The sequence below is a fragment of the Akebia trifoliata genome, chromosome 15 (assembly GCF_017979445.1).
Source record: "Akebia trifoliata isolate Shusen 1 chromosome 15, ASM1797944v1, whole genome shotgun sequence".
Lineage (NCBI taxonomy): Eukaryota > Viridiplantae > Streptophyta > Magnoliopsida > Ranunculales > Lardizabalaceae > Akebia > Akebia trifoliata.
This window is the reverse complement of record NC_141389.1, coordinates 15,251,137-15,266,268: the sequence shown is the minus strand read 5'-3', so window position 1 is coordinate 15,266,268 and position 15,132 is coordinate 15,251,137. Positions and strand designations below refer to the sequence as shown.

Sequence of the window (15,132 nt, the reverse complement as noted above, 5' to 3'; positions counted from 1 at the left end):
CCGTGCTGCAGAAGGTCACATACTTCAGCTTCAGGCTAAAAAGGATGCGGCTGCGGCCAAGTCCCAAAAGCTCCAATCGAGCTTGGATAGCGCATTTTCCGAGCTGGAGCAAAATAAGGACAAGCTTGCTCTAGCGGATGGGAAGATTTCCTCTATGGAGTAACTGGTGAAGACGAAGGAAATAGAGCAAAAGAGAGCCCTTCAAGACCAGCTGAATTATCTTCAAGCCCAGCTCGACTCCTCCGAGGAAGCCTGGGAGAAAGCTTACAACAAGCTTAAAGCGAGGCTGCGGAAAGTCGAAACAGTGGTGAAAAAACCAGAAGCCATCCCTAAAGCTATTCCGGAGCCTATCCCAGAAGTCCCCGCCGCACCAATCGAGGAACGAACCCCCGATGATGCTAAGGCCGAAGTTAGGGTAGATGCCTGAAATTCTTCTTTTTCCCCTTTTTTGTTTTGCCTTGTAATGCAGCAGTTGTAATACACTACTTACAACTATCCATGTAAATCTTTTTGTGTTAATGAAAGTGTATATATTTTTTTGATTCTCATGTCTTCAGCTTTGTTTCTTTTCCTTTGTTCTATTTGGTTAACCCTTTAAACTCGTCAGTTGGGCTTGGCTCCCATGGAGGGGTCAAGGCTTTAACTTAGACCAACTCCTCAGTTGGGCTTGGCTTCGGTGAAGGGGCCAAGGCTTTAATTCTGTACCAACTCCTCAGTTGGGCTCGGCTCCTGTTGAGGGGCCGAGGCTTTAACTCTGCACCAACTCCTTAGTTGGGCTCGACTCCTGTTGTGGGGCCAAGGCTTTAATTCTGTACCAACTCCTTAGTTGGGCTCGGCTCCTGTGGAGGGGTCAAGGCTTTAACTTAGATCAACACCTCAGTTGGGCTTGGCTTCGGTGGAGGGGCCAAGGCTTTAATTCTGTACCAACTCCTCAGTTAGGCTCCGCTCCTATTGAGGGACCGAAGCTTTAATTCTGTACCAACTCCTTAGTTGGACTCGGTTCCTGTGGAGGAGTCAAGGCTTTAACTTAGACCAACTCCTCAGTTGGGCTTGGCTCTTGTGGAGGGGTCATGGCTTTAATTATGTACCAACTCCTTAGTTGGGCTTGGCTCCTGTGGAGGGGGCCGAGACTTTAATTCTGTACCAACTCCTTAGTTGGGCTCGGCTCCTATGGAGGGGTCAAGGCTTTAATTCTGTACCAACTCCTCAGTTGGGCTCGACTCTTGTTGAGAGACCGAGGCTTTTCCTTAGACAGCAAGCATAGACGCAAAGGTGGTTGTTTACTGATAATATTTCTTCAGGTTGAATACATTCTATGGTGATTGAATTACATCCCCCGTCGATATTTTCAAGTAGTATGCGCCTGATTTTCCAACTCTACTTACAATGTAGGGTCCTTCCCAGTTAGAACCAAGCTTTCCACTATTGATTTCTTTGGTGTTGGAGAACACTTTTCGAAGCACCATATCACCGACTTGGAATTCCCTACGCCGGACCTTCCGATCATAAGACCTTTTTAATACTTGTTGGTATCGCGCCAATCTTTCCATGACCCTCTCTCGTGTCTCATCCAACCAATCCAAATTTTGAGCAACATTTTCATCGTTCAGTTTTGTTTCAGCCACTTGTGTTTTTGTGGTACGAACCTGTATTTCAGTCGGGATAACGGCTTCGGTCCCATAGGCTAGCGCGAACGGGGTGAAACCTGTTGCCTTTCTTTCTATAGTCCAGTAAGCCATAGGACACTGTGTAGCTCGTCCACCCATCTTCCTTTATGCTTCTCCAATTTCTTTTTTAAGTTCCCGAGGATTGTCTTGTTGGATGCTTCAGCTTGTCCGTTTCCTTGTGGATACCTTGGTGATGACTGGAGTGATCGGATTCCAGACTCCCTGAAGTACGACTCCACGCAGTTACCCTTAAACTGTGTTCCATTATCGGAGATTAATGCGTAAGGGATTCCAAACCGAGTTATGATGTGTTTCCAAGTGAATTTGATAACTTCTTCTTCCCTAATCAGAGTGAGAGGAACAACTTTGATCCATTTAGTAAAATAATCAGTTGCTACAAGGATGAAGAGCTTACCCCCTTTTCCTCGAGGCAGAGGTTCAACAATGTCCATTCCCCATATTGAGAACGGCCAAGGTGACTTCATAGGGTAGAGCTCGCAGGCCGGCTGCAAATGCACAGGGGCATGTTTTTGGCATTGATCGCAGGTCCTTACGTATTTCTTACAATCTTCCTACATCCTGGGCCAAAAATAGCCCTGGTTGACCACCTTATTAGCAAGCGATCGTCCCCCCGAATGATTGCCGCAGATTCCCTCATGAATTTCTGCCATTATGAGCTCGGATTCTTCCTTAGCAAGGCATTTGAGAAGTGGTCCCCCGAACGACATCCTATAGAGCTCCCCTCCAACGATTGTGTATTTGCCGACCTGTCGCAGCAATTTTCTCGCTTCCGCCTTGTCCGCTGGCAGTACCTTCGAGTGTAAATACTACGTGAACTCTTCTATCCATCCCGAGGTTCGTCCTACCTGTGCGTATTCCCTTTCACCATGTTCTATGCTTGCTCTAGGCAGGTATTCTACCAGTAGAGACCGTCTTTCTGCTTCCCCTAGCATTGAGGTGATGTAGGCCAACGAATCTGCGTGCCTGTTTTCATCCCTGGGTATTTGGCATATCTCCACTTGGTCGAATTTCTCAATTTCTCGTTTTACTGAGACCAGATATTTCGACATGCGTTCATCCTTCGCTTCAAATTTCCCATTGCACTGGTTTGCAATAAGTTGGGAATCAATACATAACTTTATTTGGCTGACTTTTAATTCGCTCGCCATTCTCAGCCCCTGGATAACTGCCTCGTACTCAGCCTCATTATTTGATGCCCCATACCCGAGCTTGATAATCTTTTCCAGTCTGTCATTGCTCGGTGTTACAAGCACTATTCCAACCCCCGAGCCAAAATAATTTGACGAACCATCGACAAACATCCTGCAGCCTGCTTGCTTGTCTCACAACTCCAATTTTTCTGCCCCTTCGTCTTCGTTCTCCAACTCTTCCCAGATCGGATCTTCGACCGGGAAGTCAGCGAGGAAGTCTGCCAACACTTGCCCTTTTAGTGCCGTTTGTGACTCAAACTGTTAGTCATATTCGCCGAGAATTACCGCCCATCTTGCCATCCTCCGAGATTTTTCCGACCTGTGCATCATTTCTTTCAATGGGCTTCCGTCACAACTCGGACGCGGTGTAAAAGGAAATAAGGCCTGGCTTGTGTGCCGAGTAGACGAGTGACAATCCCATTTTCTCCGTCTTCGAGTACCTCGCCTCTGATGGACCCAGTGTTTTGCTGACGTAGTAGATAGGGTACTCCCGTCCCATGTCAACTTTGAAAAGAACCGAACTTACCGATGACGAACTCGCCGCCATGTAAATTCCAAACTCCTCTCCTTCTTCCGGAGAGCTAAGGATCGGTGACTGTCCCAAATACTTTTTCAGGTCGCTAAATGCTGCCTCACACTCCACACTCCAGGCGAAGTTATTCTCTTTTTGCAACAACTTGAAGAGTGGACGACATCTGTCGAATACTCTGGAAATAAACATGTTCAGCGCAACTATTCTTCTTGTTAATTTCTGTACTTGTTTTTGGTTACTGGGGCTCGGCATCTCTACCAACGCCCGGATCTAGTCTGGGTTGGCCTCAATGCCTCTCCTGGTGATAATGTGCCCGAGGAATTTCCCAGAAGAGACCGCGAAAACACACTTCTTCGGATTCAGCTTCATTTGAAAGCTCCTCAGCCAGTCAAAAGTTTGCTTGAGGTCTGTCAAATGGTCTTCTGCTTTCTTGCCTTTTACTTAAAAGTCGTCGATATATACCTCTACAGTTTTTTCGATCAACCCTTCGAACATTCTCGTAACAAGCCTCTGGTAAGTAGCCCCTGCCTTTCTCAAGTCAAAGGGCATGACATTAAAACAGAACAGCCCTTGCTCAATAATGAATGACGTTTTCTCTTGATCCTCCGTGGCTAGAGGGATTTGGTTATACCCTGAGTACCCGTCCATGAACGACATTCTCTCGTGCCCTACCGTAGCATCGATCAACCTATCGATCCTAGGCAAAGGGAAACTATCTTTTGGACATGCCTTATTGAGATTCGTGCAGTCAATGCAAACTCTCACTCTTCCGTCCTTCTTCGATACTACGACTATGTTGGCTATCCACTCTGGATAATCTACTTCCCTGATAAATCTCGCCTTTAGTAGCTTTTCAATCTCCTCATTTACCCCCTGCCTCAGATGGGAAGACAGCTTCCTAGGCTTTTGTCGGACAGGTCGGAAGTCTTCATTAATGTTTAGTCTATGGCACGCTACCAAGGGGTCAATTCCGGGCATATCCTCCATTGACCATGCGAACACGTCCTTGTTTGCCCTTAGAAGCTGGACAAATGCTGCTCTTTCATCCTGCGACATTGTGGTGCCAATAATAACCAGCTGACCTCCGCTATCACCGAGGTCCATGGCCTCAACTTCCTCAACTGTTGCCAACCGCTCTTGCCGTGGCTCCTCTTATAATTGCTACGATGCCTCTCCTTCGGTTGGTGGCTCCTTCATTTTTTTCTCAAGAAAGGCCTCGGCACCTTGTCCTTATTTCAGGATTAGGTGAAAACACCGCTGCGCCATCTCCTGGTCACCCCTGATCTCCATCATTCCTTCTTTGCTTAGGAATCGAATAACCTGATGATAGGTTGAAGGGACCGCCCTCATCTCGTGTATCCACCTCCGCCCGAGGATCGTGTTGTAAGCTGAATCCGCATCTATTACCACGAATCTTGTCATTACCACTATTGAGCCTGCAGTGATCGAGAGTGTGATTTCTTCCACCGAACTGCTCAGAGCTACATTGAACCCATAAACAAGGGTTAGTGATGGTTCCAAACTATCAGAAATCCCCATCCTTTTTGTTGCGCTTAAGAAAAGGATATCCACTACACTTTCCAAGTCCACCAATATCCTTCGGAGCTCGACGTTTCCTACTGGGAGTGCGATCATGAGGGCGTCTTGATGGGCTTTGCAATTCCTCTCAGGTCGTCCTCCGTAAAAACAATCGTCCAAGAATCCGCTCCATTATCTAAATTTTCTACTACCCGCACCCCAGATGTTACATGGTTGACATCAACCATATGTCGGATCCTTTTTACTCTCTCCTGAATCACCTGTCTAGACGGCACATCGGCTCCCAACACCCCTGTGATACTAGGAACTATCCTGCGTTCTTCCGGATCTCGGCGCCCACCCTTTGTCGGCTACCTAGGTCCGCGCTTCCGTTCATCTCTCTCTGGGGTTTCCCTTCTTTTCTCTCTTCCCGACAAGACATACTTCTTCAGCTTCCCTGCCTTGACCATATCTTGGATGATATGACGTAACCTGTAACAATCCTCGGTGGGGTGGTCCTCAGCCTCATGGTACTCGTAGTAAGGTTTCCCGGGCTTTTCCTTATACCCCTGGGGTGGTTGTATGAAATCGGGTTCTTTTTTTATGTGTCTCAGTATCACAGATAACTTTTCATTGAGCGGCGTATACACCCGGTCTCTCTTCCACCTTGATTGCTCGCTTGGTTCTCTCCGTCTTTTCCTGCGCCCTTCCCCTCCGAGGTGAGTTGGTGCCTTTGTCGCTTCAGTCCCCCCTTCGCTATTGGCCACTGTCTGAGCGCTTCGTCTCCTGCCCTTTACGGATTCCTCTACGAGGATATACTTCTCCACCTTTAAATACAAATCTTCCAAACAGGTTGGGTCAGACTTGATCAATGACTCATGCAACCATATTCCCGAGATGACCGCAGCGATATACGCCGCGCAAGCGATTGCCTCGTCCATGCCTTCTACATCCAATGCCTTCGTTTATAAATAAGTTACGAATGACCGGATACTCTCCCCGATCTCCTGTCAATGGTTAAACAGAGTGTTAACTTCGACCTTCTTCCTTCGCAAATGTACAAACTGTCCAACGAACGTTTCCTCTAGCTCAGAAAAGTTCATAATGGACGTAGCTGGTAAAGCCTGGAACCACATCATGGCCCCGTGCCTCAGAGTTGACGGAAACAATTTGCAAAGTAACGAATCATCGCCCTGGTACAGCACCATCTGGCTTTTGTAATGCATAATATGGTCCATAGGATCCCTCGTTCCATCATAAGTTTCAAACTTTGGTATATGGAACACTCTTGGTGGTTCCGAACTCATTATCCTTGGTGAGAACGGCGTCCCCTTGAGCTCCCGGATGGCGTTCCGTACTTTTTGCGCGGGATCCTTCCCATGTACGAGTTCCTCATCCCTCCTTCTTAACATCTCCTCCACTTCTTTCCTCGTCATTGTTTCTTTAACTTCTGAGCTTCCTTGCTGCGTTCTTATTGCCGTTGAATCTTCAGCCCAATCTACCTCCATCCGCGTTGTTCGGGCGGTTTGCTCCCTACGTTCCCCCGCACCTGGGCCTTCTTCGATTTCCGCATGCTCGCCCAACCTCTGTCTGAGTTCCTCATTCTCCCTTCTTATGTTTGTTATCTCATCATTCTGTTTTTCCAACCCCCTCCGCATTTCCTCCCTCATTTCCGTGAGTAAGTTGTACATTGCAAGCATTGGGTCTTGCGCGTTTGGAGGTGAATCTGCTGGTAGGGGATTTGATGGCTCTCCGCGTGTCTTGCCTCTAGCTCTTCCCATTCTGGTCATTTTTTTCCCTGTAATTTTCACACGGACGGCGCCAAATTATAGATACAAGAATTCACTCTACACCGTTCCTCTCTCCTAGCTCGGGCGAACCTGCAAATCAACCCACTCCGATGATCAAGTTAGACAAATTGATTAGTGTAATTTAGTTTTCTGAGAGAAGAACGATTCGAACCTCCCTTTTCCTATAGTTCTCTTCTTTTTATAAGTATTGCCCCTAATCATTTTTCTGTGCCATCCTTTGAGGTGACCTATGGCAGTTAGTTCACCCCTTGACATGTCAGCTGTAGGGGTTGTTGCAACAGCCCTACCACTTCTGGAATAATCAGAGTTGATCTGACATGATGTGGGTTGTTAGAGCTGTCCATCACTGGCACATCTATCAGATCCGTCTTTCCGACCTATACTGTCATTGTCTGGACTACTTAATTAGTCGGTGGCTCAGTTCTGAGTCAAACATCCGTGCATCCGACGAGTTTAATCAATCGAGCAAAAGTTGTAGTTTATCTGAGCTTAAAATCATTAATTCCGACCTTCACTTGAGCCACGTGTCCATGCTTAAGAATTTCCCCCACAGGTTCCTCATACATAAAGAAAATATGGTAATGGGGATGAGGCTGAGAAGAAGAAGAAAGAGAAAAATGTGAGGCTAAGAACAAGAAGAGGGTGGTGATGCTGAGCTATTGTTCTTGGAAGAAGAGGAACGTGGCAGTGAGGTAGCTCTAATGGCTGAAGAAGGTGATGGAAAAATGTGAGTGTTTCTCTCTTTCCTCCTCTTCTTTTCTTTTATTTTCCTTCTAAAAACCCTTTGTCTCCCCTTTTTATCTCTATCTATGTCATCCTCTTTTCAACGTTAGAGAACCTTCTCTTTTTGTAGATTTTGTTATTTCCTTTTATTTCTCTTTCTACTTTTCTGTTCCTCCTTTTTTTCTATCTTTTCTCTTGGCTGAATTTATGGGGAAGGTCCATTGTTTTAGTATGCAAGAGAGTAGGGAGTGATCCCATGCTTCTCATTAATTTCATTACACCTACCTCTCTAATATAGATTGGCCAAATTTTTTTCATTTATGATTTTAATTTTTTGTTGATTGGTCAATTATTAATTGATTAGATGTTGTTCATTAAATTAAAATTTCAATTTGATTGATTTAATTAAGTTTAATTTTTTATTTGATTTATTGATTAATTGAGATTGCTTAGATTTAAAAGTTGCATTGATTGGTTAAAATTTACAATTGATGGTTTAATTTAATGGTCGATTTGACTTTTATGATTGATTTTCAATTTCAATTGGATAATCATTGAATGTGGTAGCTTTCGATTCTCTCAAGTATGGGGTCTCTAAATTTTCTCAAAATACGTGAATATTGTCAGAAATTTTTTTTCAATCACGTTTTTGTAGAAATCGAGATTTCTAAAAAATTGAACGTCAAGAGATATTTTGATTATTTTTATAATTCTTCGTAAACATCTTCGTTTTCATCGATTTTGATATCATTAGACTTAAAATCACATTCTGAATACTTTCGAGACATTTTGAAGGTATAAGACCCACGAGGGGTATTTTCGTCATTTGTCAATTTCTATGAATTTTTGGCAAGCGACTTCTTTTAATTCCAATGTGATTGTTTCTAAATATCAAGATTATATTTTTCTAGTGTTGTGAGGTCTCTAGATTACCAAAATGCGTGGAGAACCTATGCATACGTACTTGCTAAATTAAGTATAAAGTTAGCAATCCTAAACTTGTGTAATTCTATGTTGAGCATGCCAAGTAAAAGAGATGAAATGACTAGAAAATAAGGAGAAGGAATTGGGAAATGTGGCACTCCCGAAACACTAACATAAGATCTCATGTTAGATCCCGATGCACTGGGTGGCACCTCAAAATTTTGGTATGATTTCCTCTGTTTATGTTAGCATTCCAATACACTCAAATACCTATTTCACTTGACAAAAAATATCAATAATACCTTGTATATATATAAATAGAAAAATAGTAGAAATCTATCTACATCTACTAACATGGATAGATCAGAGTGTGAAAGAAATAAATAATATACAAAAATTTTATAGTCTCTTTTTATTAATAGAATCCTAATGCTCAACAAAAACCTATGATATAAGCTGGATGGATTGACGCAGCTAGAAGGTATAGCCCCAATATTTACTAGGTAATGGACTCTGGTTATTTTTTTGATCTACCAGATGATCCTCACTAGCTTTGCTTTACACCCACCTTCCAAATGCCAGATTTGAAACTAAAAAAATAAGAAAAAAAGGGTAATACTATTCTTACTAATAACTTTTCCTAGCATGAACAAGTAAACAATCTAAATTATTTACATACATGGAGAGTTTTACAGAATAACTTATGATTAACTAATACATATAACTAGAGATTCATCAATCAACAATATACATACTATACCATTTTCTTTTTTATACAATTATAATTGATAAACTTAAAATAATAAATATGATTTTCATATTATAATTCAAAATAATGCAACAGATACATAATACACAATGGTAGAGTAGTGGAATTAGAAAGTTGGGATTCTACGACTGGGTAGCTACCAATCGAGACATCGTATTCCACTACTTTATCGGTGTGAAATCACATCATTAGTTCCTGATTTTATGACTAGTCGTTATAACTTACCACACTTGAGTAACCATTATCTAGCTCAGGTTGGCCATTTGACAGGACCATAATACATAGGTTTCTTCTTGAACTGTCAAGATGTTGTCTATTATACATTGTTAGTAATCATTGACTAGCAATCTTCGTCTATGCCTATCAAGTATGCATGTGATTCCCATTATACATCCCCACTTGTGTACAAACACATTTACATTACACGTTCACTAAAAAAATAAAAGGTAATAAACCTAAATTTTATTTGTGATCCCATTCTCATAAGTATCTCATACCATGCATGAGTTTAATTGTCCCTACCATACATCCTAGGATAATATATCACCCTGGATGATATGATGAACCATCTCTTCAGGTATTTGTAAACTCTTTAACAGTTCACAAAATAGATATATGTACATATTAATTTTATTTTCTTTGAAACCCTTTTATTCGAAGGCTTCGAACGTTCTAGATTGTTTTAAAACAAATTAAAATGTTGATCGGACTAAAACCCCAAGGAAACTAAGTCCTTGAAACCTCAATCTAATGACACCACAAGGATTGATCACTTCCTTGATAAGTCGAAGAGTCATGTCTTTTCTTCAAGAACTCGAATAAAAACTCATAAAGAACCCATAAAGAAAACATGAAACAAAACTCAAGTTTTTTTTAATAAACTTCAAAATCTCATAAGATGTAAATTATCAATTGTGTCCCAATTACAAAATGAGGAGTCTTTTTATAGACAAATTAGATCAAGATTAATTCTAATTAGTCCTTGGAAAAATAAAGAAATTCTAATTAGTCCTTAGGAAATAAAGAATTCAAACTAAGGACAATTAGAACATAAAAATTCCCAATTAACCCTTGCATTCAAATTGATCTTCCAAATTGATCCTTTGCATAAAAAGATAGTTGACCATCCTTGATGAAACTTTGATATCTCCGAATTTAGCCTTAGAATCTTCTAGAATGGCCTCTTTGTATTGGACTTCCACAATCAAGCCTTGCAATGCCTCTTCCATCCGTTTTGTCCTTGCCCTAGTCATCGGACCGCCAATTCCTTACAATGGTTCTTGAGAAAACTTGGAAACAGCAACTCGATCTCCATTATTCTCCCCCTTTTCGAAAAGATTCGTCCTCGAATCACCTACATTAAACAAGGATAAATCAGCAATATTAAAAGTTGCACTAACATTACCATAATTGCTTAGCAAATCAACTTTGTAGGCGTTATCATTGATCCGTTCCAAGACTTGAAATGGACCGTCTCCTCGAGGCAGCAATTTTGATTTCCTTTGGGTAGGAAACCGCTCCTTACGCAAGTGCACCCAAACCCAATCTCCAGGATGGAAAATAACTTTCAAGCGACCCTTATTGGTTTGCTTAGCATGCTGCTTATTCTTCCTGTCAATGTTAGCTCGAACTTTGGCATGTAAATCTTTCACAAAATCTGCCTTTTTGTTACTATCAAGATTAGCATGTTCATTAGTAGGCAAAGGTAAAATATCCACAGGTGTTAAAGGATTAAAACCATAAGAAATTTCAAATGGAGAAAATGAAGTAGTTGAATGAATAGTCCTATTATATGCGAACGCAATATGTGGTAAACACTTCTCCCATTGTTTTAAATTTTTTTGAATGATAGCACGCAACAAGGTAGTGAGTGTCCTATTAACTACTTCAGTTTGGCCATCCGTTTGAGGATGTGCAACAGTAGAAAATAGAAGCTTAGTTCCTAACTTACTCCATAAAGTACGCCAAAAATAACTAAGGAACTTAACATCTCTGTCACTAACAATTGATTTAGGTAGCCCATGCAATTGAACTACCTCCTTGAAGAACAAATCAGCAATATGTGTTGCGTCATTAGTTTTAGTACATGCAATAAAATGGGCCATCTTACTAAACCTATCAACAACAACAAATATACTATCTTTACCATTTTGAGTCCTTGACAATCCTAAAATAAAATCCATAGAAATATCAATCCAAGGCTGATTAGGTACAAGCAAAGGGGTATACAAGCCATGCGGTCGAATTTTAGACTTTGCTTGCTTACATGTAATGCACTTGTCACAAATAGATTGAACATCATGCTTTATATGGGGTCAATAAAAATGCTCACGTAAGATATCTAAAGTTTTTAGGACACCAAAATGACCCATTAAACCTCCCCCATGACTTTCCCTTACAAGTAATTCACGAATAGAACAATTAGGCACGCACAATTTATCTTTCTTGAAAAGAAATCCTTCATGCCTATAAAAGTCACCAGACGCACACTTAGCACATGCAGTCCATACTTGGCTGAAATCAGAATCATTGGCATACAAATCTTTAATTAATTCAAAACCAAGTAGTTTAGTTTGCAATGAAGTAAGTAATACGTACCTTCTTGATAATGCATCGGCCACAACATTTTCCTTCCCACGTTTATATTTAATTACATAAGGAAATGTTTCTATAAACTCCAACCATTTAGCATGTCTTTTATTAAGCTTACCTTGGGTCTTCAGGAATTTCAAGCTCTCATGATCAGAATGAATGATAAATTCCCTTGGCCATAAATAATGTTGCCATATTCGAAGAGTTCTCACTAGTGCATAAAGCTCTTTTTCATAAGTAGGATAATTCAATGCTGCGCCACTTAGCTTTTCACTAAAATAAACTATTGGCTTAGAACCCTTCATCAAAACAGCTCCTACTCCAATTCCAGATGCATCACACTCTATTTCAAAAGCTTTATCAAAATTTGGCAAACACAACATAGGTGCATTAGTTAACTTATCTTTCAAAGTTTGGAAAGCCTGATCATGCACATTAACCCAATTAAAAATAACATTCTTTTTAACAAGTTCATTCAAAGGTGCAGCAATAGTACTAAAATCCTTAACAAACCTTCGATAAAAACTTGTTAAACCATGGAAACTTCTTACCTCGTTCGCATTCTTAGGTGTAGGCCACTCCTTTATTGCCCTTACCTTTTCCTCATCAACACTAATTCCCTGCGAACTAATAACAAATCCAAGAAACACAACAGATTCCATACAAAATGGGCATTTTTTAAGATTAACATATAATTGGTGTTCTCTTAACACACTAAATACAGCATGCAAATGCTTCACATGGTCATCAACATTTTTGCTATAGACTAAAATATCATCAAAGTAGACTACCACAAATTTTCCCATGAAAGCACGCAAGACATGGTTCATTAATCTCATGAATGTACTAGGTGCGTTAGTTAAACCGAATGGCATTACTAACCATTCATACAACCCATATCTAGTTTTAAATGCAGTTTTCCATTCATCTCCCTCTTACATGCGAATCTGATAATACCCATTCTTTAGATCAATTTTAGAAAACAAATGAGAACCATGCAATTCATCAAACATATCATCTAACCTAGGGATAGGATGCCTATATTTTACCGTTATCTTATTAATAGCTCGACAATCCACACACATGCTCCATGTTCCATCTTTCTTTGGTACTAAGAGAACAGGAACCGAACATAGGCTGAGACTTTCCCTTACAAATCCCTTCTGCAACAGTTCATCCACTTGCCTCTGGATCTCCTTTGTTTCCTCGGGATTAGCTCTATAAGTAGGTCTATTTGGTATAGTAGAACCAGGTATGAAGTCTAATTGGTGCTCAATTCCTCTTAAAGGAGGTAAACCGTGTGGAATCTCCTCGGAAAAAAGATCATCAAAATCCTGTAGTAAAGACAAAACAACACTAGGCAAAGATGAGTTAAGATCGTCAGTAGAAAAATAAACATCTTTGTACATAAGAACTAAAACTTGTGGCCTTGCTATCATTACACTTTTAACATCACATTTGTCAGCAAGTACACTCAGTACTTTATTCTTCTCTCCAGGTTGCTCACTTTGCTCTCCTTTTTGCTCACACCTTTGTTTCTCTCTCTTTTTGCACTCACTTGCTATCTTAACCTGGTCCTCATAAGCTTGAAAAGGTTTGAGAGGAGCCAATATAATTTTTCGATTGGTCATTACAAAAGAGTAATAATTTTTATACCCATCATGCGACACTCTCCTATCAAATTGCCACGGTCGATCGAGCAATATATGACCAGCATACATCGGTGCCACATCACAAATAACCTCATCCACATACTTGCCTATTGAGAAAGGAACCTGAACTTGCTTGTTTACCTTCACTTCTCCACAATCATTCAACCATTGCAGCTTATAAGGTTTAGGATGTTTCTGCCATTTCAAATTCAACTTCTCTACCAACAAGGTACTAGCAACATTGGTACAACTCCCACTATCAATAATCAATGTACAGACTTTATCCTTCACGTGGCATCTTGTGTGAAAAATATGCTCACGTTGCTCCTCATCTCCTTCATCCTTAGGCTGTATACTCAAAGCTCTCCTGGTGACGAGTAAATCACCATGCACAGGCTCTTCTACTTCAACATCAGAACAATCCTCTAATGGAGGCATCTCGTTGTCACTTGAACTAGCACTTTCGATATCTCCGTTTGACAATACAACCATAACCCTTTTGTTTGGGCATTCAGAAGCAATGTGTCCAAACCCTTGGCACCTAAAACACTTAATCTGACGTGACTTAATAAGAGGCTTTGTTTCAGGTCTATCTTTAGGAATAGAAACCAAAGGCTTCGGCTTTGTGTTTTCTTTTGGTTTGAAAGGAATTTTGTTGTCCTTCCAATTTGGTCTCCACGGATTATTAGAAGATGATCCAGATCTAAACCTTCGAGATGTGATTTGCTTTTCCACTTTAATTGCTTTGTGCAGTAACTCTTCCATCTCCACATAATGGTGCAACTCAACCACATCAACAATTTCTTTGTTCAATCCGGAAATGAATCTAGCCATGGTTGCTTCTCTATCTTCCTCTATGCTCGCTCTAATCATGGCAATCTCCATTTCTTTATAATAATCCTCTATACTCAAGGAACCTTGAACCAACCCTTGCAATTTGATATACAAATCTCGATAGTAATGGCTAGGAATAAATCTTTTATGCATCACTGACTTCATCTCATCCCATGATCGAATAGGTCTCTCACCATTTCTACGCCTATTGATCACCAACTGATCCCACCATATACTAGCATAGTTTGTAAATTCCACGGCAGCTAGTTTTATTTTTTTATCTTCGGAATAATTATGACAGTAAAAAACGTGGTCAACCTTTCTTTCCCACTCCAAATATAACTCAGGATCATTCTTTCTGTGAAAGGTCGGAATCGTCATCTTTATGCTACCTAAATTGTTATCTTCTTTGAAATCTACTTTCTTATCCCGTCGATAATGTACTCTCTCCGCTTCAGAATGAATATCTTCTTCTCCGTCGAACTCATGTCTTCGATATGGTTTAGATTCATTAGAGGATTCCATATTGTCCAACCTTGAATTCAACAATTTAAATTGGTCATGAACGGCCTTGATGAATAATTTTAGGTCGGTCTCATGCGGTTCTCCACCTTCCTTACTCATGGTAGAAACCCTGTTAGTTTAAATAAACGAAAATAACAAAAGAATACAACAATCTTGTAAGTCTTGGAAAGTGATGAAAATGATGAAATTGGAGGTCGAAATGGTGTGGAACAAGGCTATGCCTATTTAACTTGTAGATCTCGAAAAGAGCTTCGATTTGATATGCACTAATAGTCGTTTCGATACCCGAATCAAAAGTTATGGCCGTTTGAAGTTAACAGCTCCAATTTATTAATTTTCAGCAATTACAAACAGCGAATAGCCATCCTTTGTTT

General features: G+C 40.7%; 1 protein-coding gene across 1 annotated transcript; it reads right to left on the bottom strand.

Moving 5' to 3' along the window:
• Window positions 1–1,313: 1,313 nt before the first annotated feature.
• LOC147384418 (uncharacterized) lies at window positions 1,314–1,766 on the bottom strand. Its single transcript, XM_086424933.1, has one exon. The coding sequence runs from the start codon at window positions 1,764–1,766 to the stop codon at window positions 1,314–1,316; it is 453 nt and encodes a 150-aa protein (XP_086281059.1).
• Window positions 1,767–15,132: the final 13,366 nt, after the last annotated feature.